Source organism: Sinocyclocheilus rhinocerous, unplaced genomic scaffold, assembly GCF_001515625.1.
Source record: "Sinocyclocheilus rhinocerous isolate Xijiao unplaced genomic scaffold, SAMN03320098_v1.1 scaffold819, whole genome shotgun sequence".
NCBI lineage: Eukaryota > Metazoa > Chordata > Actinopteri > Cypriniformes > Cyprinidae > Sinocyclocheilus > Sinocyclocheilus rhinocerous.
This window is the reverse complement of record NW_015665814.1, coordinates 196,227-216,282: the sequence shown is the minus strand read 5'-3', so window position 1 is coordinate 216,282 and position 20,056 is coordinate 196,227. Positions and strand designations below refer to the sequence as shown.

Below are 20,056 nucleotides of genomic sequence, written 5' to 3'. Positions count from 1 at the left end.
TGTTACGGCCCATAACCATTTTAAGGCTCGTTAATTCAAACCATCCAATAAAAGGACACAGGCCGAACATATTAAAAAGAATCACAACACCTGATGTGAATTTCAAGACGCCTCTATTTAATTAGTTTACAAAGTTCAACTCACACATCCAGAAAATAATGTGCAACAATTCACAAAGAATATTTTATAAACAATCTAATAAATAACAACAAAGAAAGAATAATCAGCTCACGGGTAGGAAAGCTAGGAAAACAGACTCCTGACTACCCCTGTTCTCAGAATAAAGTTCTTACCTGACTCCCAAAATAAAAATAAGAACTGGTGAGTCTTCCGGACCCCTGCTTCCCTCGCTCAGTTCTTACTAAATAAACAAAACGTGAACTAATAAATAAATACACTACCCGCTACTGATAAGTAAGAAAGTAGGCTATATCACATATCTAAACACAAATTTACAAGTTAAACCTAAGCATAAAGAAAAACAAAAATATAGCCTCAAAGAGGCGATGAGAGAGAGGCTTGCAAGAACAATGGGAAGCGGAGCAACAGAGAGGCCGCCATTGTCGCCTCGCAGCCTATTTATCCGGAATCCTTGATGACGTCACGCGACTCACGGAATGGGAAACCCCCACAACACCACCTAGGGCTTAGAATATAAGTGTCACACAGATACACGTAACACCAACTAAGGACCATCTTAAACCAGCTCATGACTAACTAAGGACCAGCTTAAACCAGCTCATGACCAACTAAGGACCATCTTAAACCAGCTCATGACCAACTAAAGACCAGCTTAAACCAGCTCAAACCAGCTGCCATGCTTCAAAACATACCTAACCAGCATATGCTGTTTTTTTTTTTTTAAAAAGGTTCTTAAATTCGAACAGAACTTTCCACTCCTATCTGCGCTTTTATGGGACTGCGCTCTCAGGCTGTGTTTAGTGTTTTGACCTGTTTAGTAAATCTGGTCCTTGATGTTTTAATACATGCTGGACCACAGACAGAGAGAGGAAGTGACTGGATGTATAAGAAATTACAAAACAACTCAATATAGTGTACAATCTCCCAGTCACACCAGAAATTATCAAAAAAACACAGCTCTTCTGCTTTTTCCTGGAAGGTCTTTGGCTTGATGATGGAGTTCTCTGCACAATTTCAAGCACATTGCAGCAACTCGGTTCTCGTTGAAAAGAGATTTGCAACCTTAAATTGCAAAGCTTATTATCTAGTGAATGCACATTTGCTGGAAGAATTTTCTGGCTGTGCTTTTGTAGTCACGACCAGCAGTCCAGAAAAAGGGCTCCAATTCCATCTTTGTAAACAATAGATCGACATTGGGGAACTTGTATGCTATTTCCAAAAGTGCTTGTCAGTCGTAGATGATATCCAGCACAAAAGCCACAAGAATTAAACACAAGAATTACATTGAGTCAGAGCTTGCAGTCACACTCAGCGTTATCATTGCCCTCCTGAGAAACAACTACATTTTCGAGATAAAACCCCACTGGGATTGACGTTCAGGTTGTGAATTTGAATCGGACTGCTGTGATAATGAAAACTGAGAAAAAGTCAGAAGCAAAAGCAATGTGTAAATTAGAAAAGCCTTCACAACATCAGCAAGTAATTGAACACCCCAGTGAGCGCTGCTGGTTCAATTAACAGTAAGTGTAACTTCCAGCCATCCAGACACTGCCTAGAAGAGGTCAATCGTCAAATCTCTGCAGGAACAATGAGACTCGAGCGAGAAGCTCCAGACATCAGCAGCTGAGAACCTTCAGCAGAATGTGTGATAGTGACGCAGATGAGACGTGGGGAAGGATTTGGACAACAAATGAGACCAAGAAAGACTTTAATTACAAAGTGATACGTGTGGCACTGATCAAACTATATAACACATCAGCCTGTGTAAATCTCAAGCTTAAAATATGAAAATTCATTATCAAAATATTCATTATTATTGGTTTAAAAATATGATAATCTAAACAAAGGCAGTTAGGGATTGTCAAAAGTTTCACATTACTTTCACATAATAAATATTGAAATGTCGATTCATAAAAACATAAAATATTTCAGAATTTATTGTGTGACATTCCCATTTATTGCAATCATTTTAAACGACAAAACATTTTCCCAGTTTTTTAAACAGTTTTTACTGTACTCACTGTACTTGGTTACCAAGAAGATAACAGTGAAGACCTTGAAATTAAATATGAGACACATGATGTGTGAAGAAAACATATACAATCACGATGTTTAAGAAAAATGTTTATTGTTCATCATTTCCAAAGTGTAATTTTGTCAAATTACTGAAATGTGCAATATTTAAGATATTTGTGTTTGAGATCATTAAAATGCTAGCTATAAAATTTGCCTTAACAGTTCAACTGTTAGTACACAAATTAAAGTGTTTAAAAAATATTGTATTTTCTAAAGGTTCAAAGAGCCAGCTGTGTCCTGGAGACACCCACCTATGGGTGGTGTCACTAAAATATATCAAACATTCCGACGGGTCTTCTTTTGATATGAGTCTTCACATGTTTTGTAACTTTCACTATGGAATTTTGCTAAAATAGAAAAAAAATCAATGATGATGATGATAAACTGATGAACATGTTTAAATCTGTTCATAAAACTCACATCATTCGCACAATTGCAGGGCATAAATATCATATAAATAATGCAAATGACCCGGAGCACATGTGTGAAAGATCACAGCTGAAAAGTGTGGACATACTCTTTAATATTAATATACACTCTAAAAAATGCTGGGTTAAATATAATCCAGCGCTGGGTTAAAAAGGGACAAACCCAGCTATTGTAATATACACTCTAAAAAATGCTGGGTTATATTTAACCCAGCATTTTTTTAGTGTAATAATATTCACAGCACCTATTCTTGCAAATAATCAGAAATGTGATGGTCTCGTACAATAAAAATTATTTAAAAATGCATAAGAAATAGATTACAATTAGTATGGGTTGACAATATACTGTATATGGCAAACGAATTTTATTGTGATTTTCATGCCACTAACACACACACACACACACACACTCACACACACACAGGGATTTTACCTGCAAATGCTGGTCTCATAGTGAAGTCATGATCATCAACACGCAGCAGATGGTCCGATTTCACCTGATGCGTCTTAGTTTCATCCAGCATCTTCTTGAAAAGTGGACTGCAAAAGAACATCTTCAGTGCCATCTCATACACACACAGACGTCTCATGAGCACAACTATTATTCACCACTCAATCTTCAAGTTTTGAGGCAAAAACGACCTATTTAACAGTAATAAAATAAAAATGTAGAATTAATTGCACTAAACGTTAAGTAGTATTTTTATATGCACACTAGTATATATTAGCAGTTTTAACCAAAATGTATTAGTATTTCCAATAAATAATAAAAGCACTCTGGGCATTTATTAATAGAAATATTATGATTTAGAATTTGAACATTCATGAACTCCATTCTTTTCAGTAAAATATTTGTTCCTGAAATGTGAAATGAGTCAACCAGCTTGCTGTTTCCACACTGAATTTCTCAGGTTCAGTTCTGAAAGTTATTTTTTATTTTTGTAGTCTTGACTGCAAAAAATAAATAGGCTAAATAAAATTTTTAAAAGACAGTAAACATAAACTGTACATAACCTTAAGTGGTTTGCAGTTAATTACAGTTGAACTGTGATCTGGTTTAGCTGTCACGTATAGTTTTCACAATGACAACCTTTTAACCCCTTAAACTGCATATTGAACTGCCTATTTTGGTAGTTTTCTGAGCAGAATTTAAACTATAAAGCAATTATGCAGAATTTAATTGATGAAAAAGCTAAATATATAAGGACACCATTACCATTATTTTGCCAGCGCAGACAGTAATTTGCCTCATGTATTTTTTAAGAAACGCACCATTTAAGAAAATGTATCAAAACTTACAAAACCACAAGCATTTTTATAATTAGACTTTTTATGCAAAGATATCTTTGTGACAACTATCCCAGCTCTCCATGGTGTCCCTATTTGCATATTAACTTCTGTTAAAACTGAAATAATAAGTTGAAAGCGTGTGACACTCACGTTCCGTGTTTGTGATGTTGTGCAGATGTTCCCCTGAGGTTGTGCTTCATCTTCCCGGAAACACTGGCGCACAGCAGAAGAAAAACAGCTTTTACAAAGCGACACATTGTGAAGGAAAGACTAGACAGTCATCCGCGCTGGAGAGCATCTCGTCTTCCAGTCAGCGTTCATTCCGAGTGAAGTGAGTGCTGCTGAACGCTGGAGCTGAACGCGCGCTCTGATTGGTCAAGCACATCGCGATTATTTACAACGATGCATCGAGTCATTTCAACGCTCCGCTCCGTACTTACTGTCAGACGCGTCGAGTCACGGAGAAGAACACGCAGGGGTGTCGAGACGCACGCGTTTTAAAATACAAACTATTTTAACCCGTTTAACCCCAACTTTTTCCCAGACATGAAAATATCCAAATGATGTGTCATTAGTAACCCTTTGAAATAATCAATTATTTTTTTAATTTGTTTTGGAAAAGTGTGTGAAAAATTGTTTTTTATGGTCGTGCCCGGTGGGATTTATGTGTATAGCCTACTGAATTAACATATTTCTGCAGTCATAAAAAAGTATTATATCTTAGCCCAGCTATTTTAAACTGTTTGATCACATTCTAGGGTTGCTATTATGCATAAGACCCTTATAAAACATTGACAGGAATACTGAGATAAAAGACAAAAAATACAAAAAAATACAACCATCAACATATTTCAAAATTTTTACTTTTTTTTGTAACATATATCATATAATTTAATCTGAATCTAATTCATTTAAATCTTTTAATGATCATCCGTGCTTAACTGTATACCCTGCAAAAAAAAAAAAAAAAAAATTTTAAGTATTTTCTTGTTTTCTAGTATACTGTAAATAAAGTAACATTCTTGAATCAAGATGCATTTACTTGACAAGTAAAATCACTTGTTTTCTAAAAAAAGAAAAAAAAAATCTAAATTTTGCTAGTTTTTGCTTAAAGGGGTCATATGATGCAATTTCATTTTTTCCTTTCTCTTTGGAGTGTTACAAGCTCTTGGTGCATAAAGAAGATCTGTAAAGTTGCAAAGACTAAAGTCTCAAATCCAAAGAGATTGCTAAGCTACAGCTAAAAGTGCTACCACCAGACACGGAGATCGGCTGAATGGATTCGAAAACGGTAAAACTCAACTGTTTAACTCTAGGGGAGTTGGAAAATGAGCCTATTTTCAAAAATAGTGGTGTTCCTTTAATATCTTCTAACACTTTACTTTGATGGGTCCACAACATACTGACTGTCAACTTATTCTACTAACCCTAAACCTAACCTAATAGTCTATTCTGAGAGTTAGTAGACATGTAGTTGCAAGGTTACTTATAGTTAGTATTATGTCTAAAGTGGACTTTCAAAATAAAGTGTAACCGAAAACAAGACAAACATAAGTACGAAAATGTTTTTTTGCAGATATCACAATCACAGATCACAATGCCCCACATTAAATGCCTTATATGTTGATATTATATGTAAATGATGTAGCACAATTTTACACAAACTTAAATCCGGCTAATTTATCCGGGGTAAATGCACAAACATAAAAATACTACATTCAGTTCTTGTGCCATAGTCTTTCTCTATGTTAGCATGCTCCCTAGATATGACTCGTCCACCCTTTAGTGTAAGTCTATAGGATTTTCCCCCCTGTTCAGCTAACAACCTGATAAGTTAAACATGTAACAACACTCCATGCCACACAATTTAGGGCACCGTTCATATCCATATCATAAATGCTGCAGGGACAAGTTGTATAACTTGTTTAATATTATTACTTCAATGCTACAAAGTGCTTCCTCTTCAAGTGAAAAGAGCAAACAGTTATGGTTGAATCAAGTTTATTGCATTATTTGTCCTTTTAAACATTAGGCTAGAGCAACTACGGGTTGTTGCTTAAAGAAGTAAAACAGATGTTTTTTTGGATGCGATTAATCGCGATTAATCGTTTGACCGCACTAATATATATATATATATATATATATATATATACCATCAACGCCTCACAGTGCCTGGTGGAGACACAAGGTTCTCCTGGTAAATGGATTTTAAACTGAAATTTAGAAATTCAACAGCTGGATGACACGAGTTTAGAGTAGGGCGGTATGAACAAAATTAACCAAGTAATTTCATATTAGGGCTGTCAAATCGATTAATCGCAATTAATCGGATCTAAAATAAAAGTTTGGGCTTACATAATATATGTGTGCATACTGTGAATATATGTATATTTAAATACACACACATACGTTTATATATTTAAGAAATATATTTAGTAAACAAAAACTCTTATTTTGGATGCGATTAATCGTTTTCGTTTGACCGCACTAATATATATATATATATATATATATATATATACTTGTAAAAAATTAAAACTTAAGAGTCTTAACTGGTTGAACGTTTTCTGAAAATTAGCAGATGATTCATTCACATACATCATTGCTCTATGTGCATATGTTTTTAACCGTTTAATAGTATTACAACCATGCCTACATTACAGCATTTTAAGAGCATGTAAATGTTTAATTCTGGGATAGACAAACACACAACAGAAGCAATTCAATTTCTACAGGTTTCAGTTTTTTAGTTTGTTTCAGTCCAAGACCAAATTTTGTACAATTTGCAACAATAGACTTTCTGAAATGCATTATTTGGGAAACCGTACACAAACAATACATCGCAGGATCTAAAAACAAACCACTCATAAACATGTCTTGGTCATATTTCACCCCAAAATGGAATTTAATTTTATGAATTATATTTTGCGTAAAGAAAGCAGGAACATTACGCCCAAATTCTTATTACACGCAAAACAATCTCATTACAGTAATGTGTCCAGATGAGCTGCTTTTAAAAAAAATAAAATCTTCTTAAATTAAAAGGCAGTACAATTACTACCATGATGCATAAATACTTCACAGTTAAAATAGTACATATACAGTATAATCACAGCATTAAGAACACATTACAGTAATAAGAATTTACTTTATGAGTGGAATAATTGCCATGAAACATTACAATGCAAACAAACAAACAAAAAATCTTAATGGTCCAAAAACAGACTTTACTGTCTTCTTGTGAAATATAATTTTGCATTTTGCATTTTTTGGGGTGAAATCAGACCATGGTGTGTTCTTGACAAGCGTACTGAGATTTGCCCCTCCAGGTTTTGTTCTGCGAATACATCCGGAAATCTTTTCCCCTTCTGAAGACACAAAGCTCTGTCCAGGAAGGACAAACATGAGACCGGGGGTGAGCTGGATCTGGACGAGGGCAGAACGACAGTGGTGCTTTTCAAGTGCTGTAGAAAGAGTTCACAGCTCGTAATCGAACTTATACTCATGGGCCAAATAGATCCTGCGGAAAATGAGCGCAGCTAGCGCGAGTGTGAGGAGAACGATGAGGACGGCCAAGGCCGTGTGACTGGTGTCCTGTGGGGGAAGCTGCGCGGCGGGGGACGCCGTGAACGCCGGGTATCTCGGGGACTGGCTCTGGTTCTGCGAGCGCCGCTGAAGTGGACTCGGAGCCGCTGGAACAATACATATACAGTATAATCACAGCATTAAGAACACATTACAGTAATAAGAATTTACTTTATGAGTGGAATAATTGCCATGAAACATTACAATGCAAACAAACAAACAAAAAATCTTAATGGTCCAAAAACAGACTTTACTGTCTTCTTGTGAAATATAATTTTGCATTTTGCATTTTTTGGGGTGAAATCAGACCATGGTTTGTTCTTGACAAGCGTACTGAGATTTGCCCCTCCAGGTTTTGTTCTGCGAATACATCCGGAAATCTTTTCCCCTTCTGAAGACACAAAGCTCTGTCCAGGAAGGACAAACATGAGACCGGGGGTGAGCTGGATCTGGACGAGGGCAGAACGACAGTGGTGCTTTTCAAGTGCTGTAGGAAGAGTTCACAGCTCGTAATCGAACTTATACTCATGGGCCAAATAGATCCTGCGGAAAATGAGCGCAGCTAGCGCGAGTGTGAGGAGAACGATGAGGACGGCCAAGGCCGTGTGACTGGTGTCCTGTGGGGGAAGCTGCGCGGCGGGGGACGCCGTGAACGCCGGGTATCTCGGGGACTGGCTCTGGTTCTGCGAGCGCCGCTGAAGTGGACTCGGAGCCGCTGGAATGGACGGACCCTCGCTTGATGTCTGAGGAGCCACAGATGATGATTCGGCCTAGACCAGAACAAAGAGACTGAAGCGGATTACATTACATTTTCACACTACAGCTCTGGAGTAGGAATGCACGATACTGTCGGACTGATATTGGAATTGGCCGATAATGGCTTTAAATGTAAATATCGGCATCGGCCCGATATGAAAAATTATGCCGATATGTCTTGCCGATAAGAGGAATGCGTTAACTCACATGTGCTCAGGGTGTGCTAGCGATTAGATCACGTCAGCAGAGTGGCTCATTCTTGAAGCACAGTTTTGTCTGAATGAGGATTAGATTCACTGTTTTGGATCGCTGCATTTAATCTGTGAAAGCAAGTACAGAATGACACATTCTGTGTTTTATTCCATGGTCTGTCTGAATACTGGATTCTGATTGGCTGGCAGGTATGCAGTAAAACCGTTTAATGCACAGGTAGTTCCAAGTCAGTTTAATCACCGTTCTATATTAATGCGCTGCTTTAATTGATGCACACTAACCAACACGCATCACTCGCACACACACACACACACAGAGAGAGAGAGAGGTCAGAGATCACTGATTGCGCTGCACACACACACAAACTTGTTGTCAACGCTTCCCTGTGATTTTCATTAATAAAATAACCTAGATACTAGATCGCTACATTATATTCCCCAGCAACGAGGTGCTAAAATCGCTGTTTTTGAAGTAATTGTTTGTACAGAGAGACACGCAGACGCAGCTACACACAACTGTAATCTCTCTCTCTCTCCATCTCTGTGTCTGATTTGAAGCAGGCAGAATGCTAGCGCTAATGTGCCATAACTGATGAAAATAACCGTCATTTTTACCCATTCGGTCAAATATTGCGCTGCAAAGAGCAATACTAGTTTTAACTTGTCTATAACTTGGCAAATGACCATGGAATAAGCGGGATAATCAACGGCTAGCCGTGCATTAAAGGATTTTAAATGCACTTCCCGTCGGGTGGTTCTTTGCCTCCACGTCGTGCATTTAAAATCCCACCGGCTAGCCGCTGATTATCCCTTACCTAACAAATAAGTTCTTGTTAAAAACTAACCAAAATTAAAAATATTTTGCTTATGATTTCTGCACAGGAGAGACTTGGTGTTGTTTCCAAACAAAAGGAAACATGTCGGTATCGGTCAAAATTAGTTGAAAAATATCGGCATATCGGATATCGGTAAAAATCCAGTATCGTGCATCCCTACTCTGGAGTCAATGAAAATCTACCAGTTTCATCATCGTAGTATTTCCCAACCTTCCCCGGCAGCAGAATGAACAGGAAATGATGCAAGCTAACACTGTGAGAGTGCATGAGTGTTTGTCCCACCTGCTCAGCGGATGCCGTGTCTTCTGCGTCTCTCTCTGCTGTAGCTGAGCTCTCACTGTTACTGGAAGCCGCTGCCACTGAACTGCCACTGTCTGCAGCCGATGAGCTGGATTCAGCCTGATGACCCAGATTTTTCACAATAAAGTCATGAGAATTGGGCGGTAAATGTGCTTAACCATCACAATGCAAAAAGTCTTAACGGACCTATACTGGCTTAAGGCAATAACATTACAGGTAATAACATCCTGCACTGGTCAGTTTTGAGATGTAGATGTTTATTTCACTGCACTTGATCTGTTTGCATCTGTAGACTTAAATTAAACATACATTGAAAGGCTATTTTTCTCCTGCATTGAGCTAGAAATCTCTACTTCAGCAGCACTTTGAAGGATCTGAGGATCCTCAGATGCAGCCTGTGTGTGTTTTGCTTCATTACGAGCAAATTACATCACAAACTCAATACTTGTTGAATTTGTGCTTGTCAGACGAAGTGTGAGCATTGAAACATACGCAACTAAGACTATAAAATAAACTCTGCTCCTTTTTATCATCACTTCGTCTCCTGCTTCTGCTCTTCACTGGCTTTTTCCTCAGTCAATCTCTTGGCTGATAGAAGACTGTTAATAGAGTTTTGGGTACTTCCTGTTAACGGGTTTTGGGTATTAGACTACTTTGCTGATGAGTTGTTCCGTTACCAGACAAAACTGATATTTTCTGACGGGATCTGGCATGGAGCCATGATCTAACAACTTGTATACACCCAACTTTATTCCTATCTACATTCTGGAGCTTTTACAGAGGGGTTTGTTCATATACTGTGTTTTTCTGTCAATATGGGGTGCTGTGTGTACATTAATGAGGAAAAAAAATTAACTTAAATGATTTTAGCAAATGGCTGCAATATAACAAAGAGTGAAAAATTTAAGGGGGTCTGAATACTTTCCGTACCCACTGTATATATATATATATTATATATATCATCGTGTTGAGATCATTTTAACCATGTTAATGCAAACAGCATACATTTTGCCAAACATTTTTTTTAATTGAAATTGTAATATTTCACCTTATAAATCTATTTTACACTAGACACTAAAAAAGAGTTACACCCAGGACCTTAAGGACAAAAATGAAAAATGTCCCCCATTGAAACCCATTAAAACTACAATATATAATCCCAGTTCCATTTTAGCATATGCATTCCTAGTTGATGTGTTTTCATAATATGCCTATGGAGCAAACGCTAAATTTTTTCCTGTTTTCTTCCTCTGCTGAAAAAAGGCCAAGTGAATTTAAATAACATAATCATAATTGTGTGGGTGCATTGGTATTAATATCTGTGTGTGGTTTGTATGTGTGTACTGAGAAATGTGTGTACATTTTTATTTTTTTTGCATGAAAAAATAATGCTACAAAAAAATTTATGTTGTTTCTAATCATTGACTGATGCTGGAAAAAAATAAGTCAGCAAAAAAAATATTAATGTATAATTCTATGATATTTTAAGTTTAGACACAAGGGTTAATGTAATCAATCAACAAAGGAAGTATGGTGATACATTTTTTTTTTTTTTACCCTATTTACCAGCGATGTCTTGCCTTAATGATCTTTATAAACATATATTTTTTGATGTTTTGGTCATAAATGAGTCTGACCTTGAAGTTGATCTGCTGTGCCAGTCTGTGTGCCTGAGGGTCAACAGGTCGTGGGTCACTGTCAGGAGAGAGCGCTAGCAGAGCGGAGCGCATACAGCTGCTGCATGCGTCACAGCAGAAATCCAGAGACCTGCGAAACAAACACACACACACACGCAGAAGAAAAACCTAAACAAACATCACTAGAAATGAAAGAGACCTCATCAGACTGCCTGTCACAACCCCTCACAAACTAATGACCGCCACATAGCAGACCGTTCACTGTATGTCTGCTCAACACACACAGACCAACCTCATGTACATGTCAGGACTAGATCTTCCTGCAATGGACCGGTCACATGTAATGCTTACTGTAATTGTCACATTGCGTCCTAAGCAGGAACAATGTAAAAACTGAAAGTGAAAATGCTGTGAGTTACAGCCCAATCACAGCCAGAACATATTTGATGTTTAACAAAACAGCTGTGTGAATCAGGCGCTACAACAAGTTGCTTGTACTTCTAGATGGCCTTGATTAGCTCGCAAGCAGATTTTACTTTAATGTGATTCTGTGGATTTTTCAACATTATTTGTGATAGTAATTAAATTTCTCACTTTTTTGGGAGATATCTGGATATGACTTGAACAGTCCAACACAACAGGTTAGCTAGCAGAAAAGACACTTACAATTCTTAACGTAAATCACATTTATAATCGATCTCTGCTGCGCTGGCAGAGCTGTGCTCCCTTGTCACTTCTCATTTCCAGCAGCAAATCAGTATATTAGAATGATTTCTGAAGGATCATGTGACACTGAAGACTGGAGTAATGATGCTGAAAATACAGCTGCGCATCACAGAAATAAATTACATTTTAAAATGTAATCACATAGAAAGCAGTTGTATTTTGGAAATAAATGCAGTCTTTGTAAGCATATAGAGACTCCTTTCAAATGCATTAAAAGATGTTTTTGACCAGTAATGTACATGAGAACGTAAAGATGGTGGCCAGCTGCTGGTTTGATGGCAGTGATGTATAAACATGAGTCTGAGAGATCTGTTGTCACTGAGTGTTTGTCATGTGTGATGGGGTGGACGTTTAATCAGCATGTGTTGATTGCAGATACGGCGCTCAGAACAACAATCTGTCACTCATCTCCTTCTGTCTTCAGATGTATTCTTGTCTTTTAGCTCGCATCACAGAAATTAATTTAATTTTAAAATGTAATCACATAGAAAGCAGTTGTATTTTTGGAAATAAATGCAGTCTTTGTAAGCATATAGAGACTCCTTTCAAATGCATTAAAAGATGTTTTTGACCAGTAATGTACATGAGAACGTAAAGATGGTGGCCAGCTGCTGGTTTGATGGCAGTGATGTATAAACATGAGTCTGAGAGATCTGTTGTCACTGAGTGTTTGTCATGTGTGATGGGGTGGACGTTTAATCAGCATGTGTTGATTGCAGATACGGCGCTCAGAACAACAATCTGTCACTCATCTCCTTCTGTCTTCAGATGTATTCTTGTCTTTTGAAAGGGCACAGCATGTCCACACATGCTAAAATGAGGCTTAAGCTGGATTTGATAATGACTTTTAAATCTCTAGGGCAGTTTGCGGTTGTTTCACTATAATGTGGCATCTAAACTCAAAACACCAAAGAGAAAAATCCTGTGCTGGTACATTCATTCATCCATCCATTCATTCTCCTAACTGCTTGCCCTATGTATCCTATCCCAGTGTCTTGGGCAGCATGCAGGAAAACACCCTGGACGGATGGACAGTCCATCACAGTGCTCTCTCACTCACACACACACAAGCACAGATGACAATACCATGCTACATTATATATTTACACCATGACAGGCTATAATTTGCCTTGAAATAGTTTGAAAGGTTGTTTTACTGTAAAGGTCACTGCACACTGAGATAAAAATTTTCGTATGCGTTTTTAGTTTTTTTCATATTCGTCATCCTTTCCTATCAAAATGCTTGCTACAGAGTACGGATGCGAAAACGCAGAAAATCGAACCTGGTCCGAATTTTTTTATGACGTACGAAAGTTTCGGAGGCAGTGTGTAAACGTGATTGACACAACGTGAGATCGTATTTAGTTTTTAATGTGCGAACATTTCGCACGAGAATTTCGGACTCGTCGTGCAAAGACCTTAAATATCAATTGAAGAGCTATTGTTAAATAAATTTAAAATAATAAAAAATGTTCAATGTCACTAAAATAGTAAAAACCTTCAGTAAAACAGTCCATGTAATCTACATTTTTCACTAAATGAGGATGACATTTATATCACTTATTTATATGCACCTATATAACAACAGATTGCAATAAATTGCTATGAGGCACAGGATGAACATCTTACTTTTTAGCGAGAGCTCTTCTCTCCTCAGGAGTGTAATCCAGAGATCCTATCGCTCCTTCGCCTTTAGTTGGCATGAATCCAATGATTGCTATCAAGGCTGTCCGAACTGACACAAAAAAAAACACAGAGCGAAACATACAGCTTCATGCTGAATAACAGAGGAAGCTACAGAATCAACACTGGATGCACTTTAAAACTCTGTATATAACTGTGTATGTGTGTGTCACACAGCAGCAAGTGGTTTCATTTCATGTTGAGAATATGTTTGGATCATATTACATTTGGCATTCAGGAAATGAAGACCATATTAATTCAACTGCATGGAGATACCCACTACTCCATGATGGCTGCCATGTCTCTGGATGGTGACCGGAAATGCTCAGACAGATCTTCTTCCCAACTTCAAACCGTCCATTGGGCTGGGGATGAGAGAACGTTTTGTATGAATTAAAAGAAAAACAGAAGGACAACAGAAAATGATTAGAAGAGGAAGTCAGCAGATGACAAGGACACCTATAAGCCATGACATTAAAACCATCACTCAGAACCTCTTCCCAAAAACACCACCTAATATAAGGATGTGCAGAACTACATACTGTCAAAATCAAGTCAGTGGTTTGCCTAAACCTAGGTTATTATCGTTAACAAAAATTTTCACTTCGTTTCCTCAATTAACTAAAATGAAAACAAAAGTTTGCAAAAGAACCAAAAACTGAACTGAATCTACAAATACGCTTTACAGTGCAAACAGAATTGCAAAGGAGAGTTTAGCTTTCATATTTTCGAATAAAGTTGGATTGAAAAGTTCTGTTTTTGACTGTTAGTGTGTTTGACATAAGTCAAAGTTGCTGAATAATTAATGTTCTGAGTGGCAGAAGCTGCAGTCATGTACTGGTAAAAGCAGATTTACAGCACATTTTATTGAAGGCAATTATAATATGTTGGTATTGAAATTTAAAAGGGGTCATGAACTGAGAAACTAAAATTCCCTGTTTTGACAGAAAAGAAGTCATTGCACTATAAAACATCCTGCAAGTTTCAGAACTCAAAACTTTCTTGTTAGTCTAAAAACAGCTTATATTGGAAGGCAGTCTGCCAAAACGACAGCTTGTGGAATATTCTACTCTATGATGTAATAGTGTGGATAAGCACCGCCTCCGCAGAAGAAGATCAACACCTGCTTCTACATCGCTGCCTGTTTAGCCCCGCCCACCGATTCTCCACCACCGCCCACTGATTCTACATCACTTCCTGTTTAGCCGCGCCCACCGATTCTCCATCGCTGCCTGTTTAGCCCCGCCCACCGATTTGCGCATGTAATGTTTACGAGAGAGGCGAACAAGCAGGTCTACGCAGAAACCAAGGCATAAAGATGCTCTGAAGACAACAAGACACTGTTCAGTGCCAAGCTGAGGAAAAACAGTGTTTACGTTGCCTTCCTTCTGATCGCAACATTAGGAAAGAGTGAATGAACTTTATTTTTAATGAAGATCCAGACCGCGTCAGTAAGAACTTGGTTCTTTGCTCATTTCATTTTACCGCGGATTCATTAAACACCACACAATTCGACACAGGATTTTCAAAAAGATTGAAACTAAAAGATGGGGTTCGTGGGTTCAATTCCCAGGGAACACACATACTGATAAAAAATGTATAGCCTGAATGCACTGTAAGTCGCTTTGGATAAAAGCGTCTGCTAAATGCATAAATTTAATTTAATTTAAATTTAAAAGATGATGCTGTGCGACTATATTGGATCCGACAGTAATGTCGCAACACAAGTGTGAGTAATTTTTATTACGTGATCACTATTGCTTTGTCTGTTAAACAGATAATTTGATATGAGTATTTATGCGTTTAACCTAAATCACAGCAGCGTTCATCTGTGAGGAATGTACGCTGTCAAACACACAACTATTAGCCAATCATAGCAGTGGGCGTTTACTTCCGAGTCTACAATCCCCCAAGCCTATTCAAACAGAGCCTTCAGATGAGGGGGTTAAAAACAGGACAGAAAATAAGCTATTACTTCTAAATTATGTTTTTTTGATGTAAAAAACTTGATAACATTATAAGTGGACCTCAGAAAACAGTACAAAATAATAATTAAAAAAAAGGCAGTTCATGACGACTTTAAATTTTGAGTGATGCAGTTTAAACAAAATAAATCCTACTTATACACCATAAAGCACACTAAAACAAGCCTGAAAAAAAAATCTAAATAATATAAGACGCTTGTACAAAAAGTTAGGGGCAAGTGCACCAGACCCTATGGCTTTTGGGGGGGGGTCACAAGAAAACATCTCGGTTACGTATGTTAACCCTTGTTCCCTAAAGGAGGGAACGGAGACTTCACGTCAGTGACCGACGAATTGGGGATCTCGTTTAGAGAGACCAATCCACTCTGAGTGTAAACTAAATGAGCCAATGGACATTGGAATGCGATGACTGCATCCAGCTGCCGCTGATTGCAGCGCAAGTATAACTAGGCAGCAGATGCAACATACTCAAGTTTTCGCTGAGGAGCCGAGCCGGTGACCCGGCCGCTCAGTGGTGGTACAGCAGCCGTGGCGACGGAACGTGACTTCTCCTTTCCCTCCTTCAGGGAACGAGGGTCACATAAGTAACCGAGACGTTGCCTTTCAGTCAGTCACTCCGAGTCACGTCGGTGACCGACTAATTGGGATCCCTACCAAAGCGCCATGGATGCTGCCCCTTCCAGTGTCTTGTGTGAGCCTCTTGTGCCCCTTTTTGGTGTAGGCCGGGGCTCGTAACAAGAAGGCTAGTCACTGTTGTCGTAGCACTACCCACTCAGTGAGATTGGATAACACCAGGAAAACGTACCCATTCTACTTGGAACCGGAACGTTGCAGAAGCCCCATCCTTCCCGAAGGAGGTTTCGGAAGCACTTACACATATGAACAACCATTTAGGAGCATATGGAAGATTAGAGGTGATTGTAACCCTCTTGGAAAATGGCAGAAAGTCTGCCGGGGAAACACGGGCTCTGAGGCTATACCGTGGACTTTACACATATGGGATCCACTTAGGTCTCTACATGTGGAACCCAGCACTCTACCTGTTCTCACGGATTCATAGAGTGAGGGCCTGGCGCCGGACATTCCGCCACGTCTGGCTGCCGAGGGGATGCAGGGGGTCACGGGGTCAGCAGCAATTGCAGCGACATAGACTTTAAGGGTGGAGGGAGACAGCCTTCGCTCCAACACCTGCTGCAAAACGGACAGTACGACTCTGATCGGGCATCTTCGGGGGTCTTCTCGGTGAGAAGAACACCACTCGACGAACAGGTTCCACTTCAAGGCATAAGCATGTCTCGTAGACGGTGCTCTCGCCGAAGTGTTAACTACCTCCTGGGGTAGGTCACCTAGAACCTCTGCTTCCATCCAGGGACCAGACATGAAGTTTCCAGAAGTCTGGACGCGGGTGCCTCAGGGTGCCCCGTCTCTGAGTCAGTAGAACCTTCCTCAGAGGAATCTGCCAGGGAAGGGCTGTCACGAGGAGCATTAGTTCTGGGAACCAGGTCCGAGAGGGCCAGTAAGGCGCCACAAGCAAGACCTGCTCCTCGTCCTCCCTGATCTTGCACAGCGTCTGTGCGAGAAGGCTCACTGGGGGGATCGCATACTTGTGCAGGCCCCACGGCCAGCTGTGTGCCACTGCGTCCGTGCCAAGTGTTCCCTCAGTCAGGGAGTAAAACAACTGGCAGAGGTCTCTGGAGAGGCAAACAGGTCTACCGGAGCGGCTCCGAAACGTCTCCAAATCAGCTGGACCGTCTGGGGATGGAGTCTCCATTCCCCGGGGAGAGCAGCTCGGGACAGCTCGTCGGCTGTACGGTTGAGCAGACCAGGAATGTGAATGGCACAAAGCAACCTCAGACGCTTCTGACTCCAGAGGAGGAGTTGCGACATGCAATGGGAGCGCAGACCACCTTGTCAGTTGATGTATGCAACGGTCGCAGTGTTGTCCGTGTGGACCAGCGTGTGCTTGCCTCATAAGCGCCCTCTGAGACATTTCAAGGCAAGACATACTGCTAACAACTCTAGGCAGTTGATGTGCCAGTGCAGTTGGGGGCCCGTCCAAACCCCCGACACTGCATGCCCATCGTACGTGGCCCCCCAGCCAGTGGTAGAGGCATCCGTGTAAACCACAGCATGCCTTGGAGACCTGATCCAGGGGCACTCCTGCACGGAGAAACGCAAGGTCTGACCACGGGGTGAAGGTTTGCCGGCAGGCCGGTGTGACTTGGACTCAGTGAGTGCCGCATTGCCACGCCCACCTCGGGACTCGGCCATAGAGCCAGTGTTGAAACGGTCTCATATGAAGCAGCCCCAGCAGCGTGACTGCCGCTGCAGCTGCCATATGCCCCAGGAGCTTTTGAAACCGTTTCAGTGGGACCCCCATCCTGCTCTTGAACATATTCAGGCAGTTGAACACCAACTGAGCACGCTCCTGCGTGAGGCGTGCTATCTGGTCGGACGAATCCAACTCCATACCAAGAAAAGAGATCCTCTGCGTTGGGGAGAGTTTGCTCTTTGACCCAAAGGCCCAACCGGTTGAGGTGCGAGAGCACCAAGTCCCTGTGTTCGCACAACTGATCCTGAGACTGAGCTAGTATGAGCCAGTCATTGAGGTAGTTGAGAATTCGAATGCCCTGCTCTCTCAGGGGAACAAAGGCTGCCTCCACAACTTTAATGAAGACACGGGGCGACAGGGACAGCCCGAAGGGCAGGACCTTGTACTGATATGCTTGTCCTTCGAACGTGAACCGCAGGAATGGCCTGTGGCGCGAAGGATCGAAAAATAAAAGTACGTGTCCTTTAGGTCGATCACTGCAAACCAATCTCAGGGACGGATGCACCCGAAGATGCGCTTTTGCGTGAACATCTTGAACGTTAGCTTGTGAAGGGCCCGGTTCAAAACACGCAGATCCAAGATTGGTCGTAATCCACCGCCTTTCTTGGGTACAATGAAGTAAGAGCTGTAAAACCCCGTCTTCATATCAACCGCTCTTTTATTGAGATTTTTGGAAACAAAAGATTCTCCACCGGCCCTCCTCCGGGGGAGGGAGAGGTGCGTTCACCATCTCCTGAAGAGCAGTTCCCTCTCTCACTGGGTCACCCGTCCCGGGGCTTCTTGTTCTTCCGCTCACTGCCAGGTTTGACGGGGGTCTGGACAGGCGGGGTGGCCTGCCCAACTCCACGGTGCTGCTTGGCTGGAGGCAGCTGCGGATGCGGCGCGTGAGTGGGGGCGGAAGGAGGGGGCTTCCCTCGGTGATGAGCAGGCTGGGGCGCTGCGGCCGGCGGACGGGTGGAGGCAGCAGCTGCCCACCGGGGCAGGATGTGTCAGATCGCCTCAGTCTGCTCCTGTGCAGCCTAGAACTGCTGGTAGAGGTGGGCGATATAAGCTAAAATTCATATCACGATATTTTACACTGTCCAGGCGATATCGATATTATATTGCGATATGAGAAAAAAAAATTACAGGCAAAATATTTTAACCTTATATAACTAGAAAAAGTGAGGGATTGGACAGACCTGAAAAGACTTTTTTATTGTGCTATTGTTTTTCTCAAAAAGTGCAAACGTGCAACATGAGGTAGGCCTGTATGAATTAAATTAAATTAAATATTGTGTGTTTGAGTAGGCCAGTGGTTCCCAAACTTTTTCTGCCAGGCCCCCGTTTTGTAATGAAAAATATTTTCAAGGCCCTTTTTTTTGGAAAGTCTCTTATGCTGACCAAGGCTACATTTATTTATTAAAAAATATAGTAAACACTGTAATATTGTCAATTTAAATGATCTATTTGAATGTTTTAACATATAGGCTACTGTATTCCTGTGATCAAAGCTGAATTTTCAGCATCATTACTCCAGTCTTCAGTGTCACAATTGTTCTTTGTGTCAGAGCGCTGGAGTTCGTCAGAAATCGAACGGGGCATCAGTTTACTGTCATAGATTTGTCGCGCCGCATCCACAGCAGAGAACATCACTGGGTTCTATTTGCTTTTGTCAAATCGCGCCGCTCACATCTTGTGTAGACACGTTGTTTTGGTATTTGTGAATCTTAAAGGGTTAGTTCACCCAAAAATGAAAATTAGGCCATAAATTACTCACCCTCAAGGCATCCTAGGTGTATATGACTTTCTTCTTTCAGACGAATGCAGTCAGAGTTATATTAAAAATTGTCTTTGATCTTTCAAGCTGTTTAATGGCACTCAGCGGGTGTTGCAGTGCTTCAGTCCAAAAGAAGTGAAATAAAAAGCGCCCATCCATAATAAAAAGTGTCTCACACGGCTCCGGGGGGTGAACAAAGGCCTCCTGTAGCGAATCGATGCGTTTTTGTAAGAAAAATATCCATATTCAAAACGTAATAATCACTTTAATCTAGCTTGCGCCAACAGTTGTACACGGAAGCAGTTCCGGG

The 20,056-nt window shown here is 40.4% G+C and overlaps 2 protein-coding genes across 2 annotated transcripts in view; both read right to left on the bottom strand.

The window, feature by feature from the left end:
• LOC107731517 (gamma-aminobutyric acid receptor subunit rho-2-like) overlaps positions 1-3,112 on the bottom strand; it is a 15,540-nt gene extending 12,428 nt beyond the window's left edge. The window contains exon 1 of the mRNA XM_016542629.1: positions 3,079-3,112. Within this exon, the coding sequence (XP_016398115.1) occupies positions 3,079-3,097 (19 nt within the window). The 5' untranslated portion in view covers positions 3,098-3,112. The remainder of the gene's footprint in view (positions 1-3,078) is intronic.
• Positions 3,113-7,998: 4,886 nt separating this feature from the next.
• The window catches only part of LOC107731500 (ubiquitin-conjugating enzyme E2 J1-like), a 19,290-nt gene continuing 7,232 nt past the window's right edge, over positions 7,999-20,056 (bottom strand). The window contains exons 4-8 of the mRNA XM_016542601.1: positions 13,951-14,035; positions 13,617-13,722; positions 11,262-11,391; positions 9,607-9,723; positions 7,999-8,290 (exon numbers count right to left, since the gene is read on the bottom strand). Coding sequence (XP_016398087.1) covers positions 8,021-8,290; positions 9,607-9,723; positions 11,262-11,391; positions 13,617-13,722; positions 13,951-14,035 — 708 coding nt within the window. The 3' untranslated portion in view covers positions 7,999-8,020. The remainder of the gene's footprint in view (positions 8,291-9,606; positions 9,724-11,261; positions 11,392-13,616; positions 13,723-13,950; positions 14,036-20,056) is intronic.